The sequence below is a fragment of the Terrapene carolina genome, unplaced genomic scaffold (assembly GCF_002925995.2).
Source record: "Terrapene carolina triunguis isolate 2854851 unplaced genomic scaffold, T_m_triunguis-2.0 Scaffold629, whole genome shotgun sequence".
Taxonomy (NCBI): Eukaryota; Metazoa; Chordata; order Testudines; family Emydidae; genus Terrapene; species Terrapene triunguis.
The window spans coordinates 12,863,717-12,890,023 of NW_020664980.1; the positions used below are offsets into that span (position 1 = coordinate 12,863,717).

Genomic DNA, 26,307 nt, shown 5'->3' on the forward strand with positions numbered 1-26,307 from the left:
TCCGCCTATTTATTCTGAACTCGGCTCTTAAGGGGAAAAGCAATTTCAAGATGGCGGCCGCGCAGCTAACAATGGGGAGTCGGGGGCTTGGGCCTGAGCGAGGCGGCCGCCGCGCCTGAGGGGAAGTGGAGCGGGCTCCGGCCGGGCAGGACTGAGGCGGAGGGAGCGGTAGCGGGCCGAAGGAGGAAGTAGGGTGCGGGGAACGGAGTCGGGCCCGGCCCGAGAGAGAAGGAAGTGGGGGGTGGGCGAGGCCTGAGGGGAACCCGGGTGGGAGGGGGCGAGGCCTGAGGGCTGCCTGGGTAGGGTCCGAGGGGAACCCCGGTCTCTCCCTTGTCGGTGTCCTGGCCATGGTGGGGTCGGCGTGAGGAGCCGGTGAACGGCGGCGGCCGCCTCGGTCCCCGGCCCATGGTGCTGCCCCCCTGCCCCATGGCGGAGTTCGTGGTGCCGCGGCACAGCGCGGTGATGGAGCGGCTCCGCCGGCGCATAGAGCTGTGCCGGCGGCACCACAGCGCCTGCGAGTCCCGCTACCAGGCCGTGTCCCCAGAGCGCCTGGAGCTGGAGCGCCAACAAACCTTCGCTTTGCACCAGCGCTGCCTGCAGGCCAAGGCCAAGCGGGCCGGGAAACACCGCCAGCCTCCCCCGGCGCCGCCGCCGCCCGCCCCTCCTCCTCCTCCGGCTGTGGTTGCGGGCAACGCCGACAGGACTGGAGCCAACGGCCTCGACACTGACGCCGCGAGTAGCGAGCAGCACGGCCGCAGCAGTACCTTGATCGCGGTAAGGAGCAGCTGGTTCCCGAGGTCGGGGTGGGTGAGACAGTGCCCAGCTGGCACAGCTACTTCCCCGTCCAGGCTGGTGTAGGAGAGGAACCCTCCAACCCTTCTAGAGCTGGAATCGTGGCCCATACGGGCAGGAGGTAGCGTTACATTGTTAGGTGCCTGTGCAGTCCATACTAAAACTTAGCGGTTGGTATTCCTGCCCCGACTGCCATCCTCCTGCATTGACAGCACATGCAGAAGCGGCCAACAACGGATATGGAAGGGCCAGGAGTGACTTCCATTTAGAACAATCACAGATGTTGTAGCAGCTTAGAATTGTGCTCCATGTAGCCTGGCTATTTATGGTTCTGACAAATTGACTCTCAGTTGTCTCTGCAGGAGCAACCCGGTAGTACTTGTTCTGTGACTGTTTTCATACTTCTATTTTTTTGAAAGCGAACAAGAAGGGAGATGGAAGCTGTCAGGCATTAGTCAACAGTTCTAGTTGGTTGGTAAAGACAGTTCTTACTAACTAGAAGTTTTCTGCTTTTCAAAATAGTAACGTCCATTAATACTACACCACACTGCACGGAACTCAGTGAAGTGGTGCTAGAAAGGCAGCTGACTATTTGCCACTTTTTCTACTGGATGTGAACTAATATTGACCCATACACTGATCCCACTCCACCCATTAAAAATGGCTTGATTTTCAAAAGGATCCTGGTTGTGAATATGTACTGTAAAATAATGTTTTATGTGCATCAGTATAGGTGTTTAATTTGTTTTGGGCTCTTTAAAGTGGTCTATATGATATGGCCAAGGAGCAGGGAAATGCAGTGTAGCAGAACAAATTTTAAAAAGTGACTCTCTGCCTTCATAAAAAAGTAAAGTTTCTAAACTGTATCCCAAAGTCCATCATAAAACTATTATCCTGAGCCCCTTTCAAGATGCCTCTTGGCATTAATCGGGCACCTTTCCAGCTATATGCATATTTAATGTCACATTCAAGTTACAGCCAAAAGTAGTAGTCACAAAGTTGTCTTTAACTGGCCTTTGGGATTTGGAAGTGAATTCTCCAAGGGTAAAATCTGGCATGTTGGAAGTATCAGTGAGATGCATAATGCATTTTTTTTTTTTTTTAAACAAACAAACACACTACCTTTTGTGTTATGCAGCCCACACTGAAGTGGTGGAATGCAGTGTAGTTTGTTTGGTTTCCTGAGCACTGATCAAATCTAGATAGAAAAAGAGGGCATGATTCGCCATTTTTTTACACCTTGTATAATTTGTTCAAGTGAAAAAAGGATGTAAAATACGTTTAAATCAGAAATGTCTAGTCACACCAATGGTAGCACTTTATGTTCACTGTGTACGGGAGTATATGACTACATAAGACCAGAAGAATCAGTCACAATGAATTAGCCTGTAGTATGACTAGGATTACAAACTTGCATTTTTCATGGTTGTAGTGTGAACGACAAGTATCACTTGAGTGAATCACTTCTCTTAACTCTTAAGTGGTGGGACACATGTCTTTCTGATGATTCCTTTGGATCCTTGTCCCCTTCTGAAGGAAAAAATCCTTATGATTGTGTCAAAAACTTCACACAATAGAAGAGGAGAAAAATCCTTGAAAGAAGGAACAATTTGTACTTTCCTAATGAGAATACACCTCTACCCCGATATAACACGAATTTGGATATAACGCGGTAAAGCAGTGCTCGGGGCAGGGGCGGGGCTGCACGCTCCGGCGGATCAAAGCAAGTTCAATATAACACGGTTTCACCTAGAACGCGGTACGATTTTTTGGCTCCCGAGGACAGCATTATATTGGGGTAGAGGGGTATCTATATCGCTTCAGGGAGACTTTGCTTAGCAGGCTGGGTCTTGAATGAAGATTTGTGGTGGAACCAAGGATTTAAATGCCTGTTTTGCTGATCATAAAATTAAGGCTTCTGCTTGCTTTGCATCTGGACTTTAAGGATTCACACTTGTGGCTCGTTCAGTTCATTAGATAATATAGATTAACACACTGATTTCACTTACTTAGACTGTCAGCACACTTCCTCATACTGAATCTCTGAAAAAATGTCTTGAATCACTGCTGGTATTTATTTTAAGTTGCTCTGGATGTGGATTTCATCTCATTAGCTTGCATTATAATGAGGACTCTAAATTCCCCAAGAACAGTGTGGTTTTGAAGTGCACTGCGCATCTAGGGAAGCCCTTCTTGTACAGGAAGCTGCCTCCAACTGTTGATTTACACAACAGAGGAGGCCTTTAGTGTATGAATGACTGTTCCTTGTGCTGACCTGTTGCTCCTTTCCTAGTATACATGACTGTAAGATAAATTGCTGCTGCTGCTTCATCTTGTTACTTGGTTATAAAGTTGGATCACTTAGTAATTCAACTAAAAAAAATCCCTCTTTGTATGTTGCTTATTTCAGTTCTTTGGTGTAGTCTGTACTACTTTAACCCAGAGCCTGATGTTTCACCACCAACAGTCAGGTAACAAATATCAAAACTGAGCATGCTGTGGTGGGAGGGGGTGGAGTATTGTCTGAAATGTTCACTAAACCTGTGGTTTCACAACAAAATTATTTTGTTTTAAAATAGCTTGGGCATATTCCTTTCAAAATAATGTTAGTTAAGCCATTAACCAGGTAATACACCAGCCAATGCTACTGCTGCTGAGTTACATGGAACTTTTTTGAAAGAGATCCATATAAAACATTTTCTAGAAGGCTTTGCTCTGTATAGTGCTACTTTCATTTAAAGCTAATGAAACATTGATGTTGGTCCCTTTTTTTTTTAAAAGCCACTTGCAATAATGCAATAATGCCAATGCAGGTGAGCTGCCACGCTGTATAGCATCTGATGACCTATAATGAAAGGACATTTCTGAACAGCTGTATTTATTTGCTTGTGAATTCCAAGGTGCTGTGTGTACTCAATAGCAGTTCAGAATAGTAAAAGGGGAGCAATGGGAGCACCTTCATTTCTTTTTTGGCATTTTCTGTGGTGGTGATCCTCACATGGGACGTTAGAAATCAAGTGCTTTGTCTGATAGTTATTTCTTCGTTTTAGACCCAGAAACCAGACAATCTTGGGGCATAAACAGAAGTGTGGGTCACTTTAATCCTTTGTTTGTTTGCCAGGATGAATATGCTGTGACACAGAAATACTTCTGGTTGAGGGTGTGTGCTACCTAAGCTTGTCCTCCAGTTTAAAAAAAAAAAAAAGGAAACAATGCTTAGTTTTCTTTTTTTTTTTTTTTTTTTTTTTCCCTTAATGTGAGGCTGTTTTTAAGGTTTTGAAATGTCAAATTTACATTTCAGTCTTAACTATTTTCTGCCTTATGAAGGCAAGTGTTAGTATTTGGATAACGGGGTGTCCCTCATGCTAATCTTGTGTTTCAGAAACATTGACATTAGACAAAAAAGACTTATAGGTCATATAGCACACCTCCTCTTTTCCTAATTTCCGGTCTAGGACTGCTGCTTTCAGTTTCTTCCAGTGCTTTAAGGTAAACTTCCTTTTAAATGTCCATAGTGTGTGTGCGGGGGGTTCTTCCATTTCCCTAGAAAGATTTTAACATAGACTCAAAATCTCACTATTAGGAAGTCTCTTTCTGATGTAGGTTTCGGAAGAATTCAAAGATTTGGATTTTCATCTCCACTGCTTATTTCATGTTGTGCTTTCCTAGCCAGGAGACCAACCAACATTAAACAGACCTGTTTACACATTTCTTATGACTTGCTTTAATCAGTGAACAGCTGTTGTATAGGTGATTCACTTTTTCTAGTCTTGCCTCAAAACCTAGAATGGTATTTCTACAGTGGCCAGGAAAGCTCAGTCTGTAATGGGGAAAGATTCTTCTTAAATCTTAAGAGCACACAATATTAGTCTTTAGCAGCTGAGCAGTTAGTTGGGTCTGATATGAAGAGATGTTGTTACACTGAAAATGACCTCTCTGCTCTGTTTAACCCCAGTGAAATAAAGGTGTCCTAGATTAGAGCCAGCGTGGGATTATTTTTTTAATCCAGCTCCTATCCTGCCCTGCAATACTCACTCGCTCCTGCATTGTTTCTTGCATTTTTATCTCACTCCCACATGCAAAAACCTTAAGTTCTGCAAAAGGGACAGATTTCCCCCATGCTACTACAAACAACAAGCCCCAGAATGGTCAGTTAATATATTGTGTATATATAAATAGAATTCAGACACAGTTTTTACCACAAAAGAATAAAATAAATCTTGCTTAAACATGTAAACAAAACCCTTTAACTCGTGTTATTATAGACATCAAATCTTTCTATCCCTTGCTTAAATTTAAATATTAAAACCTTTATTTTAAAAAAAGAAAAACTTGCTTTACATTGCTGAAATTCTATTTCCTGAATTGTTTTCCTGCAAATTACCACAGTCTGTTTTTGGGGTGTTTTTTTTTTTTTTTTTTTTCCTTCCCACAACAAAGTACACTTTACCTGCTCCTATGGCAGTGGGTCCTCCAGGAGGTAAAAGATGAAGCGTTTTAAGCAAAAATAAGATTGACACAAAGTAAAAGAAAGTGAGGAAAACTGTATCTGTCCTGACTTTCAGATCTAGAGTAGTAGCAGAAAATAAATGAAGTATTGTTTGGATTGGACTTGCAAGGGTTCCTAGTGTTGCAGTTTAACTTACTTGAAACCTTTTTTTGGGGGGGTAGGGGGCGACGGGAGGAGGAGGAGGAGGAGGAGGCATTAGCTCTGTGTGTGGATGTCAGAAATGTCTTTTAATTACTTTTTGGCCCCAAAATAGCAAAATATGAATAATTTTGCAATACTCTACTATAACAGTATAGTGCTGTCTCACCATAATTACACCATTGCCATCATCTGCTGACAAGTCTGATAGTTTGTTGCCAAACAACTCAAGCAGGTTTTTTGTCTGCTTTTTCTTGGCACAAGTTATTGCGGTGTGCTTAAAACATTTTTTTTTTTTAATTGGATTGCTAAGGCCTGCAGTGGTGTTTCCTAAACTGTAAAGAACTGGGAGTGATCAGTGCTGCTGAAGTTCAACTTAAGTGGAGAACCTAGCATTGCTGCTTAAAGCGTAGCAGTTTTGATTCAGCAGAACAGTTCCTGTAGCAGCTGCCTCATGTGAATAATACAGGTGCTTACATTTTTATACGTACCCATCTGTAGCTGTTTTTCTTCACTACAGCTGCCTCCCAAACTATGCTGCCTCCCAAACACACACATTTTTTGGAATGAAATTAAAAGTCAAATTAAAATTAGTCCAGTGTTGTGGTTCTCTGACAGCCTGGTGAGCATTCTAGGGTATGGGAACAGATTTGGTAATAAAATGCTTTTCTTGAAAGAAGCACAGAACATAGTTATAAAAGCTGTTTATATTTCAGTCATCAAAGTGAGTAGAGAAATTCCTAATGTATAGTATTAACAAGAAAATCATTAAAAATACACCTCTACCCCGATATAACGTGACCCGATATAACACGGTAAAGCAGCGCTCCGGGGGGGGTGGGGCTGCGCACTCCGGTGGATCAAAGCAAGTTCGATATAACGCCTATAACGCGGTAAGATTTTTTGGCTCCCGAGGACAACGTTATATCAGGGTAGAGGTGTACTCTGTATTTACTCCCAGATCATGACCTCTGATGATGCATCTATTTCCACCTCACGAGGTTACCTCTTGAGTGAGATTCAGCTATTGTCCAGGCAGACAGGGACTGTCTTCTATGTTTGTACAGGGCCTAGCACAATGAGACTCTGATCTCAGCTGGAGCTTGTAGGCACTACTAAAATAGTAATACTTCTAAAAATATTTGTCATCAGTTGCTCGTAATCATGGTTTGGCACAGGGAGATAAACACTGATTTCTTAGAGCATGCTTATTACTAACTTTTTGATTTTGGAGAAAACTAGATTGCATTATATTTTCTAGATCAGTACAACTTTTAGGATTGCTGACTATACACATATCAGATACAGAAAATAAACATCAAAAAACCAAATTTGTAGTAACCTTCAAGTTATAATACTCAAGATAGTATAACAAAGTACAGAATTTTCAAAAATAGGATTTGACTGTCCCTTTAATATCTCTTATAGTTAGATAAGGAGACTGTCACTACTATTTTGAAATTACTGTTAAATGTGAGAGCCACACTTTATTTCTAGTCTCCAACTTGGTAATGTTGACATAAAGCTGATCTACGTAAGGGATGCCAATTTGAAATCTAAACAGTTTCAAATAACGATTGTCAGGTACTACACTGGGTCTCTGCTAATTTTTGTGACTTTTGCAATAACATTTTTCTATTTTAAAAAATGCTTTTTCCCTGTTGCTGTAAGAGATGTGGACAAACAGGAAAATGAGTATATATGGAAAATACTATCAAATGTGCAAGGTAAACTGAAGAGTATTTTTCTTAAATCTTTTTGCTAAATAACCCAGTGTGATACTTCCAACAATAGTATGTAAAATAGTTAAAGCCAGAAGAGAATTTTTTTTTTTCCTCCTCACCATAAGTGATGCTGTTTTAAACATTTGATCTCTGCAGATGGATGTGTAATGGCTGCATTTCCAACTCTTCCTACTTCTGGAGTCCTGAGGCCCTCCCAGTTCTCCTTATTAGATTTCTCCATTAGTTTATGATCACTCTTCCCCTGAAGGCGTTATATCCTGGTAGACTACTTACCTAGTAAGGAAGGCTTGATGAGCTTTGCTTCGTTGAAGCTAACCTGATGGGTTAAAGCCTTGTCCGTGCTTTTCCTTTTGGCAGTGAGGTTGCTGCATTGGTGCAAACTCCTAATATAGATGCAGCACACCAGTGTGTAAAGTGACTTGCTTGCAGTGGTACAAAAATGCCATTGTAGGTAAGGCCTAAGTCAATTTAAAGGTCTGCAGCAGAGTATTTTGAGACTCTTCTTTTCCTAAGGCCCTGAATATGATGCTTCTTCAATGCTTCCAGCTTGGGGGGGGAAATCAGACTTGGAAATCCAACGCTGATCTCATGTGAATGGGAAAACACTGGCTCATATTGTTTTATTGATTAAATCAGTGGTGCCCAAACTTTTCCTGTGGTGCGTACCCCCCCTACCCCCTGACTTACCAGTAATGGAATCCGTCCATACACCTCCTCTGTTACAACACAGTTGACTCAGCAGAGGTGCTTGGGCTGAAGGTGGAGCTGGGGGAGGAGAAGGAATGAGGGCAGAACTGGCTTGGGAGTGGAACTGTGGCTGGGACCAGAGCTGGGTGGCACTCCCTGTGGGGGCTGGCCAGGCCCTGTTGCTTGTCTTTACCGCCCCCCCAAAAAATAAAAAGTTCCTCTGTGCCTCCCTAGGGAGGTGCGCCTCAGTTTGGGGATCACTGGATTAAATGGATTGATTGTGCTATGAACAACTAGCAAGAGCAGCATGCCAAAAGGCCACTGCACTTAACATGATGACAATGGCCAACATACCTAAACAGTCTAAACGGCTTTCCTTACACACCAGCAAACAGTGTTTCTGTTCCTTTTGGGCTTTCATCATAATAGAACAGGATTTTCTTGCTTCAAGATCTCTTTGATTGGGCTGCTGATTGTTCATGGAGTTTGTTGACTGACTCGTAACTCTCAGCTGCCAGGATTTGTGAACTGGCTGTACTTGGAACTGCACCCAAGAAGTATAGGTCTTGTCACTGTACTTTTGATTTGGCAAACATATCATTTTTCTACTCGGCAGAAGCCAAGAACTGATATGTGGAAAATTTTGTTTAGTCTTCCCTTCAGAAAGGGATTACTCACCTTTATTTTGTGGGGTATCTGCAAGGCAACTACCCAACTTTACGAATTGGGAGGACTTCGGGTTCCATTACTACTTTTAATCTTCAAAGGCACAAATATTGACATACAGGAAAAAAAGGCTTTTGGCTGTTGGAAACTTTTGTAGCTATGTCTTGCCATTGGGGAAATCCACACATCCAAATGCACTCTTTATTTTTTTTTAGAAGTAAAAAATAAACCAGCAAGAAAGTGAAGTCCGTTAATAGCTTGTATATAAGCCCAAACCCAGTGTCTTGCTAACAGATCTCTCTCAGGCTTAAACTTTGTGCATTGATGCCAACAATAACAAATATGTAGGCAATTTTTTCTGCAGCATCTGTACAGGATGCTGCATACAGGCCCAGATGTCTTTAGAATGCCTCTGACTTCGATGAGGCTAAGCAAGGTGTTAAGTATCTTAATGAAGTCTTAAAAATCAACTTACCTCACATACCTTTCATAAAATTACTAAGAGTGTGTAAGTTTTTGTTTTTGTACTCACTCCACTTTGGAGCAAAGCTGCAAGTACAGCTTGAGGTGAGAGAGTGTTTTTTCTTGGACTGTCTCCATGATCAAATTAAACAAGGAGTCTGGTGGCACCTTAAAGACTAACAGATTTATTTGGGCATAAGCTTTTGTGGGTAAAAACCTCACTTCTTCAGATGTATAGAGTGAAAGTTACAGATGCAGGCATTATATACTGACACATGGAGAGCAGGGGGTTACTTCGCAAGTGGAGAACCAGTGTTGACAGGGCCAATTCAATCAGGGTGGATGTAGTCCACTCCCAATAATAGATGAGGAGGTGTCAATTCCAGGAGAGGAAAAGCTGCTTCTGTAATGAGCCAGCATGATCAAATTGTTACTTTTTGTGGTCAGATATCTGAGCACTAACAAAATCATTTTAACACCAGTGTGCTTTCAAATTAATGGGAAGTTTCTAAAGTTTGAGGAGATACTAAGAAAGATGGAGCAAATTCTTAGGTTAAGAACATATTCCTTACAACTATGGGAAGAATATGTTCAATATTAAAAGTTCAGTCACCGCTTTTGGGTTTCAGCTCTTTCTGGAGATACCTGCATGTGAGTATTGAGGGAGTGGTGTCTAATGGTTTAAAGCAAAGGAGGATCCTATTTTTGATCTGAGCCACTGACTCACTATGTGACCGTGGGCAAGTTACTCAACCACCTTGTGCTTCAATTATCCCAGTTGGGAAACTGACTAAACAATAGGAAACATGCTGAAAGGCGAATATTGCATCTGTACTGTGCTTCTTGGTCAATTAATTACAAAAACCAAAATGAACCCAGAGCCAGGAACATTATCTAAAAAACCCAGATTTTTATCAAATGTATGGTTTTTTTTTTTTTTTTTTAATTTGTAGCCAAGGCTTGAAAAATTTACCCAACACTTCCTAGCCTAAGCTGAAAGCCTACTCTTCAAGCCAAAATACACCAGTATCTCATGCTCATCCTCCAGCCGTACCCATTTGTGCCTAGTCTCCCAGTGGTCAGATACCTCTTGAGTGGTGGGAGACAGGTTTCCCTCCTCTTTATCTGGGCTCATCCCACTCAAGAACACGGAGGAGAGGACTGAGTAGGGAGGCTCCATTTAGTGTATTTTTAAAAAAGACAGGCTTTTTTCTCCCATATCAGAGAACTCTTGTATGGCTGATACCAGACAGATGCCTCTTGTAAGGATGGCTGCAGAAGCCTCACTTCAGGTGGTGTGTAGGGGTCCTCGGCATCCCAGATGAGGAGGTGATAGCAGAAGCCTCCCTGCTCCAAACAACACACTGCCACAGCAGAGCACTGTGTTACACTAGGAGTGTAATATCCCAGTGTAGATTGGATTTATCTTTTTAAATTAAGGTTTGTTTCTGCACAAGGTGATGACATTTGCTGGGAAAGATTCCTGTTCACCCTTGGTGTGTGCAGGAGACTTTTCAAGCCTTGTTTAGTGTCATTGGTAGGAAGTTATAGATTGAGTGCTGCCAGAGGAGATAAGATGAACGGAGGATCCCAAGCTTTTGAAATAACCAGGCTGACTAGATCTGATGCTGTTCACTCTACTTGCTTCTAGATGGCACTATGAAATAAGAGAACTTGTTTGTACAGTCTGGTGAGGCAAGCTAACTATATAGGGTTAGCAATAAGCTGTTTGGTTTATCCATGGTGGTATTTAATTGCCTAGCATACATACTACTTTGGGAAGAAAATGTCACTCATTCATCCCAATGTGATATAGGAACACTGATCAGTGTGCTTTGAATCACTTTTAGATATTCATGAATCATGAAGGTATTTATAGAGGGGTCAGTGTTTGCACTAAACAAAACAATGTGATTTGTGTACAAAGAATTTACAATGATGAGCTATTTACCTTGACATATAAATGAGGCCACTATATAAATGGCTTATAGCATAGCCAGACCTTCTCTCACCCCAAATACTTATCTCTTACAGTTATCTATATAACATCTCATCCAAAAAAAAAAACCCAACCCTTTAACATGTATCAATATGTTAGATTTCTGAAGAGGGAAAGGTTTAATAATTTCTATACACTTTTTTTTCCCCATTGTCTCTAGGTTTTAAATTCTTTAGCTTTTTTTGCTTCCATTGTTCAAAGCAGGAAGTTATGATTTAAGACAATTTTAAAGGCCTAATCTAACAATCTTTCTTGAGCAGAAGATTTCCTTAGGAAGATAGCATGCAAAAGAGCTTGTTCATGGCAGAGGAAAGACCCATCTTCCATTTTTGTAAGCTGCTCTTGTATCCAAGAGTTGTTGTGTTCAGCATATCTTGAAGTACTGAGTAAAATCGGTTGGTTCAGAAACATTCACTCATTATGAAGTGTGCCATTATAGTAGAAACTTTAGCCTTTGGATGTTTGAGGATAGAAAGAGCTGGACTAGCTATTGATATGATAGGAGATAATGGTCATATTGTAGTGAAACATATAAAACTAAAACATTTAAAATTGGCTTCTTTTTTTTTTTCCAGCAGCTCCATGAGACGGTGAAAAGAAAACTTGATAGTGCTGCTTCCCCTCAGAATGGAGATCAACAGAATGGGTATGGTGATATGTTTTCTGTGTCCAAGAAATTACGTTGTGAGGATGGTCTTGGTGGGGTAAGTGGCTCCTCCAATGGCGTACCTCCTTTATCCCCACTACATCAACTTGACAAGAAATCTTCTGGTGGAGATGCCTTACAGCTCAATGGAAAGCATTCAATGGGACTGGACAGCATCAATAAAAAGTGTCTTCCAGATTCTAACCTTCAGCTAAATGGGCGTAGTGATGCTGATGACTCATTTCCTTTGGGTTTGAACAAAGAGCTCAAGCAAGAGCCTGTGGATGACCTTCCTTGTATGATTGCTGGAGCAGGCGGTTCTATATCTCAGAACAACTTGATGCCTGATCTTAATCTTAATGAGCAGGAATGGAAGGAGCTCATTGATGAACTTAATAGATCAGTGCCCGATGAAGACATGAAGGATCTATTTAATGAAGACTTTGAGGAGAAGAAGGATGCAGATTCTTCAAATTCAGCTGCACAAACTCCATTGCCACAAGACATTAACATAAAGACTGAATTTTCCCCAGCAGCCTTTGAGCAGGAACAGCAGATGGGGTCTCCACAAGTCAGATCCACTTCTTCAGGTCCAACATTCATTGGAGCCTCCTCTGTACCTGTTAGTGCTGCTTCTCCAGCAGTTGGGGGCTCTCAGACTATGTTCCAGTCTTCCAGTCAGACAGTGACTGAAAATCCTAATCAGTCTATGATGCAGGCATCAAACCAGTCTCAAAATGTGCAGAGGCCTCTACCCAATGTATTATTATCTGGACAGGGCACAGGAAATGCCAAAGAAATGTCCTCTGCTCACCAACTTCAACAGATGGCTGCTAAGCAGAAGAGAGACCAGATGTTGCAGAACCAGCAGCAGGCTTCACAAGTACACCAAACGAGTCAGATGTCCAGCTGGCAACAGTCTGGACCTTCTCATAGTCCACTGGGTGTCCCCTACGCAATGGACAATCCCACCAGCCCTTCAGTTTACCAACAGGACTTCAATAACCAGAAACTCATAATTCCTAGTATGGCAAATAAGAGTTCTCCCAGGAATGGAGGCAATTACCATGTGAATATGTTGAGTCATCAGCCAAACAGCCTGAACCAGAACCCTGTAAATAGCCAAGGCTCCATGCTAGATTATGGCAACACAAAACCCCTTTCACATTACAAAGCAGAGTGTGAGCAAGGCGTTACAGTACCTGGCCAGAACAAGACACCTATGTTGGCATATCTGCAGCAACGCCAGCAACCGCCACTGCCTCATATGAGTGAAGAACAAAATGGGATGTTCCTGATGAAGCAGAAGTCTGGAAATATTGCCTACAGACCTCTAGTACCACACAGCCAGGTAAATGTTCGGGGCTGTTACCATTGAGAAGTAACAATCTTGGAGTGCTAGGTGTGTAGGACCAGATCCAATTATTAGTTGCAATTATTTGGAAATACAGTTTACTGAATATCCTAATTTTCCATTCTAAAGCAAGTAAAACCAAGACACGACCAAGGAAAAACCATCTAGAAATAACCAAATTTTTCATTGAGTATAGTGTCTAATAGTTAATACTAATAGCTAGGCTGGTAAGATATATTTCCAACTTAATACACCATGTGGGAACCAAATTCCTTAATATAAAAGTCAGTATCTGTAAAGATACTTGAAAACTTTGTAAACATTTATCTAAAATAATTTCTTGTTTTAAAACTTAAAAATAATTCTCAAAGAAACCTTACTTTTCAATCAATGTCTCCTCTTCTCGGGTGACTTGTTTGAAGACCTCAGGTCTGTTTCCTTCTGGGTATTCTTGACTCCTAAGGGTGTTGTGGCTCATATGAGTAGTTGGGGGGCCATTGGGAGAACAAATGGACTGTGTTTTAAGTGAAATCCCAAGGTTGGCTATCTTAAATCTCAGCTGTTGGAGAGGTCCCCCCTTCCTTTCGCTTTTCTCCCTCTCCCCCCCCCCCCCCCCCCCCCCCGTGGAAATTAACAGTGGTAACATTTGTCTACCTGAGGCAATATTACTCCTGGGAGAATTCTGTGCCAATGCACAATACAGAATTAGTGTTGTGCGCATAATTTCCTTTTTCCCTTGCAAAGATGGGCTGCAGTGCTGCTGGTTGCCACTAGGGGTTGCTGGACCCAGCAGAGCACCCAGCTCTCAAATAGATGATGATGCTGGGGGGAGGAGGAGCTGGAGGATTCCCAGCAGCTGCAGGAATGTGGCACCATGCAGGAAACTCCATACAAGCCTGGGACCCAGCATCGTGCTGTTTCTCCCTCTAAATCCCTGGGGTGAAGGGGGGGTGAGCATCTCAGCTGTGGGGGTGCCCTGTGGCTGGGCTTTGGGGAAGGAAGGGGGTGCGGATGTCTGGAATGAGGGAGGGGGAAGAACCAGGAACTGGGTTGTTATAGGAGGTTTCTTTAACTCTCTAATCCTGGGGGAATTTTTGTGTCTGTGTTGTTAGAGACATAGTTGCTGACAGATATTTTGAAATAAGATACCAAATTACTGAAACTGCCATGATTATATAGTGTGTTGACAAATAAAATATGCAGAATTTTAAAATATTGTGCACAGAATTTTTAATTTTTTGGTGCAGAATTCCCCCACGAGTACAATATGGAGAATAAAAGGTGACCTGCAAAGGGAAAAAAATTAGTTATGCTTTTTCCCAAAAGGCTTGTAGTGCTTGTTTTACGTTAAAAATTCATGTCTTGTCTACCCTGTTATTCCTGGAAGACTGCAGAACTAGTAGGATACAAATACACAAATGGTATCACAAATACAAATCTGTGCAATTGAGGATGACTTGTCAGAATATTTAAAACTGTGGTGTTTAATACCTAGAACACACATGCTTGTTGAACAGTTGAGAGAAAAGATCTTTTAAAAAACCTTAAAAGCCCGTCCCTCCAGCTAAAGGCTGTTGAGCTCTTACTCCATAATATGGTCCTTCAAGATTACCTCAATCAACAAACAGGAAAGACATGATTTGACGCTTCTAAGGCAGGGGTGGGCAAACTACAGCCTGCGGGCCAGATTCGGCCAGCCGGGTATTTGGATCCAGCCCTCGAATTCCTGCTGCGGAGCGGGGTCTGGGGCTCTGCACAGCTCCCGGAAGCAGCAGCATGTCCCCCCTCCAGCTCCTATGCTGGGAGCTGCAGGGGCGGTGCCTGCAGATGGGGCAGTGCACAGCAGAGCCACCTGGCTGTGCCTCCGCGTAGGAGCTGGAGGGGGAACATGCTGCTGCTTCCGGGAGCCGCTTGAGGTAAGCACTGCCCTGAGCCACCGCCTCCTTCCCCGCCTCAACCCCTTGCCCCAGCCCTGATTCCCCCTCCCACCCTCCGAACCCCTCGGTCCCAGCCCGGAGCACCCTCCTGCACCCCAAACCCCTCATCGCCTGCACCCCCAGCCGGAGGCCTGCACCCCTCCCCACCCTAGCCCGGAGCCCCCTCCCACACCCTGAACTCCTCATTTCTGGCCCCATCCCGAAGCCTGCACCCCCAGCCAGAGCCCGCACCCCCTCCCACAACTCAATTTCATGAGCATTCATGGCCCACCATACAATTTCTATACCCAGATCTGGCCATCGTGCCAAAAAGTTTGCACACCCCTGTTCTAAGGTAAAGATCAAGCAGAATTTTTTTTTTGTAAATTAGAGCTACTTTATGCTTCATAAAAAGCAAGAAGTCATCATTCCAATTTTTTTTCTTTGTAAGTCACTTTTAACATGGCACTGATAAAATGGGGGGAAGTAACACCTCAGCAGCTCTTTTTTTCATGTTTGCTGACTCGAGGATGTTCCACACACTAATGTGCACTGAAGTAACAAAAGATGTTAATTAAAACAGATCTAGTTAATTTGCTGCAAGTTTGTGTAGACCAGCCCTTAAACAGTGCAATATCAATTACTTTTGGTTCACAGTATCTGATTACCTGGGGAGTAGAGGAGCTGGCCCCACACCCCAGTATCTGACACTTTAATTAAAAAAAAATTGTGTGAAAAATCTTCCAACCCCAGCTTTAATCTTGATAATATATCTGATGGTAACCATAGGAACTCCAAATAAGACTTTTGATGTGGTTACCTGTAAAACTGTCAAAGCAGACGTAGTATTTGTCTTACTTCTCTGATATTGTTGCTATTTTATAGGTAGCACTTATGTTCATTCAAGTCTCCTACTCCTAAAAGAGCAGAGTTTCACACTGCAGTTTTCAGCTACGTGGAGAAAATACAAGAATATCAAACAGTAAATATTGGATGCTAAACTAAAGACCCAAACTTATCTCTGTACTGTTAGTCTGTGGGATTTTTTTTGTGTGTGTGTGTTTGTTTGTTTTTGGTCAGCTCTTCTACAGATCGTCTAATGGCACAGGACATTATAAATCATGCTTTTGGACTATACAGTTTGGTTAAAAAAAAAAAAAAAACTCCTCCTCCTCCCCCCCCCCCTCAAATACCACCAACTCCTTATTAACAGATAGTTTTATCTGGTTAACAATAATTCAGTTGTACAATCAGAAATTGAAAGAAGCAGGATTACTGTAATATTTTTGTTGGTATCTACTAGGTATAATTTCACATTCTATCTGAATGTGAAATTATCTCAAATTTGCTTTATGCAGTCTTCATTTGAAATGCTGCCACCCAGGTAAATGTAAAAAGTTTGTGTACTTCACACTAGTTGTGGTATGCAGTGAGTAATTAATGTTAAATGAAGCCTAATTGAGGAAGCAAAAGCCTATTGTGGAGAGAGGATTATACTGGAAAGGCTATCTGCAGAATCAGGGGCTTAGTGGAGAATGCAAATACTTGAGTAGTGCTATAGAATTCAGTGGAACTAATACCGTATAAATTCTTGCAGAATTGGTATCTTGTATTGCTTAATCACATCCTATAGTTCCTGGTAGTTTACTAAATTAAATTAATCTCTGTGTGCCTATAATAAAATTTCTCAAATAACCTTAATGGGGCTACAATTCAAAATGTTGCTTCATTTCAAAAGAAGGTTCTGGGAGCACAGATGCATGTTGTACTTAATGGTTTACAATATGCTTTTGAAAACAGCACTGAAGTTTTGGAGGAGGATTGACTAAAGATTAATAGTTAGTCCACTACCTGGATACTAGCATGATGTCAGAGTGGTGATTTGTGGATTTTTTTTATTCTTCCCCCCCCCCCCCACCTTTCTATTAATACCTGGCAGTGTGCTCCTAGCTGTGTAGAAGCATACATAGGGCCATTCATTTGCGTGAGGCATAGGGGAAGTGTTGTAAATAAGAATGACACTGCAGTCTCCCTCCATGAATGTTGTGTAGCTCCAGATCTTCCTCTAATCACTTTATTCATGCATAGCCCTTGATACACATTTCTCCTTGCCCACCTTGTGTTTCTTTTTGTTTCCCAGGCAGTTAATCTGGCATTGTCATGGGTTAATCTGAAGCTTTATAGATTGAGAATTAAAAATATTTTGCTAGATTTGTTTTGCACTCGATTTTTACACTGAATTTTATTAATCGACTGTGTGAAAACACAAAAATGGATATGGCTTGCCAAGTGTCTATTTTCTTTGGGATATTTTTATGACTTGTGTCCTGTAAGAGAGGAAAGTAATAAAAGTACTTTGCCAGTCTCTAGTTATGTAATCATTTGTCATGAGTGATGATCTTGCTGACCTGAATATGTTCATATAGCACTTGTAGATTCAGTAGTACCCATGCCACTCCTATAACTGATGTTATTTATATTCTGCAGGATCAAAACCCTTCTCCCAGTGTTCCTCGTGTTCCTGTTTCTGCCCCAGGCCCTGGTGTCAGTGCTCAGCCTTCCAGTGTTTCCATGGCAGGTAACCATAACAACACAGCCTATCTCAGCAATCAGCAGCAAGCAGTGGTAATGAAGCAACACCAGATGTTACTGGACCAGCAGAAGCAGCAACAAAAGCATTTGCTGATGGAGCAACAGAAGCAGCAGTTCCTAATAGGGCAGAGGCAGCAACAACTCCTAGCTGAACAGGTAAGAACTGCAATACTGGGTCAGATCAATGGTCCGTCTAGCCCACTACCCTGTCTTCTGACAGTGGCCAATGACAGATGTTTTAGAGGGAATGAAAATAACAGGGTAATTATCAAGTTATCTATCCCCTGTTGTCCACTCTCCGCCTCTGGCAGTTGGAGGCATAGGACACCCAGAGCATGAAATTGCATCCCTGATCATCTTGACTAATATCTCTATGAATTTATCTAATTCTTTTTTGAGCACGGTTATAGTTTATCTTCACAACATCTCCTGGCACGAGGTCCCCAGGTTGACTGTGTGTTGTATGAAGTAGTACTTCCTTTTGTTTTAAACCTGCTGCCTATTAATTTCTTTGGGTGACCCCTGGTTCTGGTGTTGTGAAGGGGTAAATAACACTTCCATATTCACTTTCTCCATACCATTCAGAATTTTATAGACCTATATCATATCACCTCTTAGTCATCTCCTTCCCAAGCTGAAAAGTCCCAGTCTTTTTCATCTCTCCTAATATGGAAGTAGTTAAGCCGATGGGAGAGCTCTCTCCCATCAGCTTAGAGCAGCTGTAAACTCTCTACTGTAGTCGTGCCCTTATATCGGTTCCTCTACCCGTATTCCCACATTGGCGCAGAGCTTGAAGAGTTTTTCTCCCTCACAGGCAGTCTGGCCCCTAAATAAGCATACATAGAATATCAGGGTTGGAAGGGACCTCAGGAGGTCATCTAGTCCAATCTCCTGCTCAAAGCAGGACCAATCCCCCACTAAATCATCCCAGCCAGGGCTTTGTCAAGCCTGACCTTAAAAACCTCTAAGGAAGGAGATTCCACCACCTCCCTAGATAACCCATTCCAGTGCTTCACCACCCTCCTAGTGAAAAAGTTTTTCCTAATATCCAACCTAAACCTCCCCCACTGCAACTTGAGACCATTACTCCTTGTTCTGTCATCTGGTACACTGAGAACAGTCTAGATCCATCCTCTTTGGAACCCCCTTTCAGGTAGTTGAAAGCAGCTATCAAATCCCCCCCTCACTCTTCTCTTCTGCAGACTAAATAATCCCAGTTCCCTCAGCCTCTCCTCATAAGTCACGTGCTCCAGCCCCCTAATCACTTTTGTTGCCCTCCGCTGGACTCTTTCCAATTTTTCCACATCCTTCTTGTAGTGTGGGGTCCAAAACTGGACATTGTATTCCAGATGAGGCCTCACCAATGCCGAATAGAGGGGAATGATCACGTCCCTCGATCTGCTGACAATGCTCCTACTTGTACAGCCCAACTACAGGCCTCAGCCCTATACCCTTGCGGTATTGCCCTGAAGGCCTTTCCTTCAAATGCTTACCTCTTCGATGTGAGTCTTTTTTTCCTTTCCTGTAGGCCTCTCCTCTGCCTCACTCCAGCTCTCTCAGCTTCGGAGCCAGGGGTAGCTTTTTAGTATAGCCTGGCAGTTGCAGGATCTGGGACTACAATTTGCATCATTCCTTCCTAGAGACTGTCTCCCAGAATTCCCTGGCCATTCAAGACCAATCCCCAGAAGAAAGGCCAGCGGTGCTTACTTCATTCCTCCCTCCCACCCAACTTCCCCCGAATGCCAACTCTTGGTTCCCTATTTTTCCTGATGGATTTGTTAGATGACATGGGTGTGGACTGGGAGCTTTCTCCACCAAATTGAAGAGGCAGGATTGTTGAATCTTTAATGGAGAGCTTTCTTCCAGCTGAGTTAATGGACTGTTAAAACAGTCTTAAATAGTGAATAACATCATTGGTATGGGTTCTCTATCATAGCTAGAGAACTAGTAGTTTCATGGTCTTTTAGGAAAACTGGGATAGGCAGAGGCAGGAAAAATCTTTTAAAACAACCTTTCAGTCTTCTTGATACATAATAAAAATAAGAAAATTCACTTTTCTGTTTGGCGGGGCCACTTTAAAATGAGACATATTGATAGTGGAGGAAGTTGCGTAAAAGTGCTTTTTTTTTCCCCTGTAGTGTTTTCAGAAATGTTACTGAAAATGGCTATTTACTGAATATTAGAGAGGCAAGGTAGGTGAGGTAATATCTTTTATTGGACCAACTTTTGTAGGTGAGAGAGAGAGAGAGAGAGAGAGGCTTTTGAGTTTACACACAGCTCTTCTTCAGGCCTATTTACTGAATAGGCATGTGTTTGAAAAACTGACATCCCAGTTTTCCTTGCATCTGAGAGCATTTAGATACGCATTGCAGCAACCTCTGATGCATGTTTGTCATCCTGGCTTTCAGGTGGTGCATTTTTTTGTTTTTTCTCTGAGTTTATCAGAATTCTGTCAACCGCTGTTTACTAATCTGCCCTCCTGTCCCTTCCTCTTTTAAATAAAAATTATTGCACTTGACCCCTGTAAAGAGAGAGTATTCTTCTGGGTTGGCTATATAACACTATTAAAGCCCCCATAGTTATCAGACCTCTGAACAAAGCATAGATAATTTCAAGTGTGACTTCAAAGCTAAGTGTTGATTTTTCTCCCCCCCCCCCCCCTTACTCTTGTATTGAACCTTTCGTAGGAAAAGCGGCACCAACAAGAGCAGCAGCTCCAGCGGCACCTGACCCGACCACCCCCTCAATACCAAGATCAGGCACAGAACCCTTACCAGCAGCAGGTTGGACAGTTCACAGGTAAACAAACATGAGATTTGAATTAATAATGGTGAAAAGAATAAACGTAGGGTGTCTTCAAAGTCCCTGGACTTTATAAATATAAATACAAATACACACACACACTCTGACTTCAGTTGCTATTTAACAAAACTGCCTAGCCCACATACATTAATTGAATGTTTTTATGACCACTTAAGTATCCAACTCTTTAATACACCTCTAGGAATAAGTCTGTAATGCTTGGATAAGGGATGGCATGAAAATTCTTAAATGTCTTTACATTTCCCCAAGGGTCCTTGGAGATCTAGTGACTTTCTCCTCCTTCCTCTTCCCACAGAGGCCCCAAATTATAGTTACCTTGCCTCCAATACATGAAGGATACAGCTCTTTCTGAAGCTGAACGGCATCACTCCCTATATTCATCACAGGGCCTCATAAGAACCTTTTTTCCCCACTAAAGAGCCTGATTTTTTTTTTTTTTTTTTTTTTTTGACGCATCCACAGCACTCTTATCCCTGCTGATTTGAGTGAGGAATGTAAGCTCTGATCCTCTGCATTTTAGGGTCATAGTCTGCATTTATTTGTGAGGGTGAGGGGTGGAACTCGCTACATCTGTTAGCATACTAATGCTGGTAGCAAGAAGGTGTAATTACCAGTCAGGTGGAATATCATAACTGATGTGAAAACATTGGAAGCCAGTAATCACCCATCTTTTTGTACCAGAAAGAGGCTTCCCCTGCATTGGGGCAAGAAACTAATTTGAGTATAAATATGTCTGCAGGTATTGGTCCACTCATTTTCTCTGGAGGTAAAAGAACTTAAAAAAAAAAATAGCTAATTTCCTTCCTCCTTCTGCCCTGCTCTTCATTCACCTCCAATATCCCCATTGAAGGGCAACTTCTTAATGTGGAAATATAAACAAGATACCATTATATTAATAATGCTGATGGATGGTAACATGCAACATCTTAGTCAGTGATATGAAATGTGGCTTCTATGGCCAGGCAATTATTTCCTCAAGATAAGTAACTTGATACAGGCATAAGAGAAGAAATGCTTGTACATCTATAACAGATTGGTATGTAGGATAGGTGGTGAGTATTGTCCCTCAGTCTGAGCATTGCAGTACTTATTTCTCCCCACCACTACCACCAGAAATGCAGTGATAGATCAGTTAGAAATACTGAGCATGTAACAATTTGCAAGAGTTACAGCATTGTTAAAAACACTATTGGTTCTATCCTATAGGCATGTTAACTATAGTTATTTTAGCACTGTTACATCCAGGCATATGTACCTCCTCTTTGCTTATAAGCATGGCAAAAAAGACTTTCTCCACTTCTGAACTTTTTTTTGATGGTATATTTCACTGATAACTTGTTTAATGCTTTGAAAGCCTTACCATTCAAACTAGCAAATTTTTTTCACTTATCTTGAATTCAAAACATTCACCCCCAGCTTTTCTGGTAAGAGTGGCTGCCTCAGTTTAACAAATTTGAAAGAGGGACTTGGGACTCCTTTTATATCTCACTGCAGAAAATGCATTGGAACTATTTCTAGGAATTATTTTCTGTACACTTTCTTATTTATTCCTCTTGTCTCTTTATATCGTTTGAACTCTAACTGGGGGAGAGGGAGCTGTTGTTCTGCATAAATGCTTTTAAGTAGAGTTAAAAAGGAGCCGCCACCTTGGTAGTTTACTGAGCATATTGCTTATTCCTGTGATTCATCATGCTTATATCAGTCTTGCGTGTTGATGCATAGTGAATGCTTCAGTATGAAAATCCAAAAGGTACTCGAACTGAAAATAGATGTATTATCTGGTTTGATAGTCCTAACATTCAAACTGAAATAGATAAAGCAGATGTATTATCAGTAAAAGAGATGATTTGGCATATACCCTAATGAGTTAAATTATTTGCATCCACTTTAGATGAACAAGTTGCTGAGTCTGCCCTCCTTCTCAGCCTGATGCTATATTTGACCCTCTTCTCCCAGTTCAGAGCACTTTCACGGACATGAACTCTGATGTGAAGGACCTAGATCTTTATCTCATTAGCCCTGCAATAGGCACTTTGAGTCAGATTTGTAAAGGTCTTTAGGAGCCTAAAGATGCAAATAGACTCTTAGTGGGATTTTCAAAAGCGCCTCGATGCATAACTCCAATTGATTTCAATAAGAGTTAGATTCCTAGGTGCTTTTGAAAATCCCACTAGGCACCTGTCTGCATTTTTAGGAGCCTAAACACCTTTAAAAATCTGTCCCTTGTGATCTTGGTTTCTGCCTTCCCCAAAAGAAGTGCCATTCAAATTGCTGCTGATCTGTTATAATCACACCTGTGCATGTTGATCAGTAGCGAGCACTGACTTATGGGTAAGGTACATTTTTAGTAACAGGTCACAGGCAGTAAACAAAAATTCATGTCCTGTGACCAGTCCATGACTTCTACTATATACCCCTGACTAAAACTTTGCCCTTCCCCAGTCTTGTGTCTCCCTCCCCCCCTCCCTCACCTCCCCCCCCAGCCAGGGTGCTTGCGGGCAGGGAGCACGCTCCCTACCTGGCTCTGTGCCTCAGCACCCCCCCTTCTGTTCCTCCTCTCCCCCAGCAGCAGAGTTTGGGCGTGGAAAGTGCAGGGGGTTGTGGCACGGGATGGGGTGAGGCGGGCTCTGGCTGGTGTTTATGTGGGGGGTTCCCCGGAAGTGGCGATATCCCCCTTGCTCAGCTGCTAGGCAGAGGTGTGGCTGCCTCCCCCTATAGGCACTGTCCCCACAGCTCCCATTGGCCACAGTTCCCGGCCAATGGGAGCTGCGAAGCCAGTGCTTTGGGCAGAGGCAGCATGCAGAGCTGCCTGGTCCTGCCTCTGCCTAGCAGCTGAGTGAGGGGGATGTCACCGCTTCCGGGGAGCCTCCTAGGTAAGTGCCGCTCAGAGCCTGCCTCACCCCATCCCGTGCCCCAACCCCCTACCTCCTCCCACACCCAAACTCTGCAGCTGCTGAGCGGTGGGCGTGGTGGCCTGAGACTGCCCCAGCAGTAGCCAGTGTGACTGATGCAGGGGCTGCCCGAGCTGCCCCTGAGCCAGGTGCACCGGCCGCTGCAGAAGTCACAGAAAGTCACGAAATCCACGACCAACTCACAGCCTTACTTATGGGGCAGTAGTTGGAAGCTTCTTTACTGACATACCACAAGACTGATCATACAGGGGAAGATGTAATATAGAATTTTCCCATTTATTGTGTGTATGTATGTTAAATGCATCTACTACATATATGTGAAAGAACATCTAAAGGTCTAGATAGGCTCTGGATAAACTGAAATACAGAGTGATATTTTCTATGTTAATTGTTTATTACAGGGTCCTCTCCAGCCATGACCGGGGTAAGTAACTTAGGACAGTCCAACTCCAGCAGTCCACGGATGTTTTCTCAGACCCAGAACATGATTCAGATTGGACCTGGACACAGCTCTGTTCCTCCTCTCCAATCAGGCTCCAGTCAGCAGGATCGAGGTGTGACTCAGTACACTAGTATGCAAAACATTCAGCGAGGGGGGCTGTACAGCATGACACCTGGTATGACCCAAATGATTTCACAGCATGCAAATCAAAGTGCCAACGGACAACTACAGATGCAAAGGCAGCCCAGCTTGGGTCAGGGCACTCCTGTTCCTGCTGGGTATGGGCAGAGCACCCTGGGAAACCCAAGCATTTCTCAGCAGCACAATAAGGGGGCACTGAATCCAACCATAGCCAAGCCACAGATGGCAAGAGTGCCAGCAGCTATTGGTGCCCAAAATCCATCTTGGCAACACCAAGGCATGCCTAATATGAATAACCAGACACAAGGAAATGGTGGCTTAGGGTCATTTACTGCCAGCTCCACTTTCCACATGCAGCAAACTCACCTAAAGATGGCCAACCAGCAGTTTGCTCCAGGGATGCCTCAGGTAAGCCTAAGCACCAGCAGATCAATGGCCTCCATGAACTCTGCTGTCTCTGGGCAGCTGTTGTCATCTTTAGGTGCACAGCAGAGGACAAACCCACCTACCCAACAGCAGGTACCCTCGCAACAAGTTTTGCCTAGCATGAGCCAGGCCGTTCCAGATCTGACTGCTTTTGGCCAGAATCCAAATCAGCAACTGCCCAATAGAGCCAATCTGCACTGTACTCAAGGTTACTCAGTGAGGACAACCAGTCAGGAGCTGCCTTTTGCCTACAGTGGCCAATCAGGCAATAATGGACTGCAGAGCTTGACTGGTGACACAGACCTGATAGACTCTTTGCTGAAAAACAGGACTTCAGAGGAATGGATGAATGACTTGGATGAGTTGTTAGGAAATCATTAAAATGGGGCTTGAGGGTTTTCTACATCTTTTTTTTTTTTTTTTTTTTTTTTTTTTTTTTAATATAAACTACACTTTGACCAAAAACCTGTGGCATTGAAGAGACTTGCAGGCATTAGAGGTAAATGGTTGGGAAATGGACTGGAGCTGCTTCCCAACAGGCTTCGACACATAATGGTGCACCAAGCAGGTCTGCAATGACAATGCGTTTATTTTTGTGGCATCTGTGGTGCACATTTGAACAGGTCAGGCAAATTTGTGTGCATCCCAGTTAGCCCTTCAGCAATCTCACTTGCAGTGTTTTGAAACTTAGGTTTTTAATTATTTAAAAATAAATAAAAACCCACAACAATGGTGCAGAAAGAGAGCAAATAAAACTGCAAGTATTTTGTGTTTAGGGCTTATTCTCCTGCCGCTAATACTTGAGTTGATCATTGTTCCCAGCTTGGCATGCTACTAGCTACAGTATTGCCCTACCAAATGTTTTACTTAATTTTTGCCAGAGGAGAGGATGTGCACCTCAGTACATTTGCAAAACATTTTTTATTTTGAGTCAGTCCTTTTTCCCCCACCAGTGAAGTGTGTGCCTGTACTCTCAACAAGCAAGTGGTATTTCACAATAATATTTACAGCAAATTTTTCTGAATGCTGGTGATAGATGAAAGTGTTAAAACCTGGCCAGCTGGCCCAGGATAGTGACTTCCTTAATGGATTGTGGATAGGGTGACCAGATGTCCTGATTTTATAGGGACAGTCCCGATTTTTGGGTCTCTTTCTTATATAGGCTCCTATTACCCCCACCCCCGTCCCAATTTTTCACACTTTGCTGTCTGGTCACCCTAATTGTGGACTCCCAAGCTCCAGTTTGCACTCTGTTGTGGAGGGACACAGAGTTCCTGGCTTTTACCTTGCTCAGTTTATAGAGGGACTTCCTTATGGGAGAACTTTTCAAATATATCCGACTGAAACATAAACCAATTTAATTTGCACATGTTTCATCATAACTCGTTTCCAAAGGTAGCTGTGTTTAAATGAGGGCTTTGCCGCGTCACAGCTCATCTTGTTTTACTGTTTGTTTCTGCAGTGTATTTCTAATGTGGACTTTGTGAGATCCGTCTTCTCCAAAACTAAATACAGTAATGCCATAAGCACAAGATTTTGTCACTTTAGGATCAAGTGCATAAAAGCAGCACTGGGCTGAGGAGTGTAAAGTCCTTATTAAAATGTAAATATCTGCAAGTAATAGCACAGGGAACCTGGAAAAATACTAACCTTGTTTCAGGGTTGCTCCAATGTGAAAATCTCCCACTTTCACAAATGGGGGTGGGGGAGTGAGTGTTTAGTTAGATAATCTTTCTGTGAACAGGTGGATTGCCTTCTCTAATCTCAGTTGAAGCAGAAGCCCACGGAGACCGCTCACCCTCACCCGGATGTGTTAGGGTCAGTCTCACACAGGGTACGAAAAGCAATGAGAGCAGTCAATGTTCTAAAGTCCTTACTTGCTACCAAATATTCCCCTCTCACCAACAAACCACCTTGCCTTAACTTTTAATTTAAAATGGAAATAAAGTTTGTTTTAGCTGTACAAATACCTCTTTCCCTCCAAGCCCCATTTAAAAAAAATAGTGGGCCAACTTTTTTCCATTTTGTAAAGCTCCTTAAAATTTTCCAGCATTAT

General features: G+C 42.7%; 1 protein-coding gene across 2 annotated transcripts; it reads left to right on the forward strand.

Annotated features, from left to right (window-relative positions):
* MAML1 (mastermind like transcriptional coactivator 1) lies at window positions 1–24,692 on the forward strand. 2 transcript variants are annotated; one of them, XM_024199769.2, is made up of 5 exons: window positions 1–774; window positions 11,575–12,996; window positions 17,403–17,663; window positions 20,195–20,306; window positions 23,644–24,692. In XM_024199769.2, the coding sequence occupies exons 1-5, from the start codon at window positions 406–408 to the stop codon at window positions 24,630–24,632; spliced, it is 3,153 nt and encodes a 1,050-aa protein (XP_024055537.1). In that variant the 5' UTR covers window positions 1–405; the 3' UTR covers window positions 24,633–24,692. The 2 variants fall into 2 exon arrangements, with proteins under 2 accessions (XP_024055537.1, XP_024055538.1); XM_024199770.2 differs by having other exon boundaries at window positions 11,578–12,996.
* The last annotated feature ends 1,615 nt before the right edge of the window (window positions 24,693–26,307 follow it).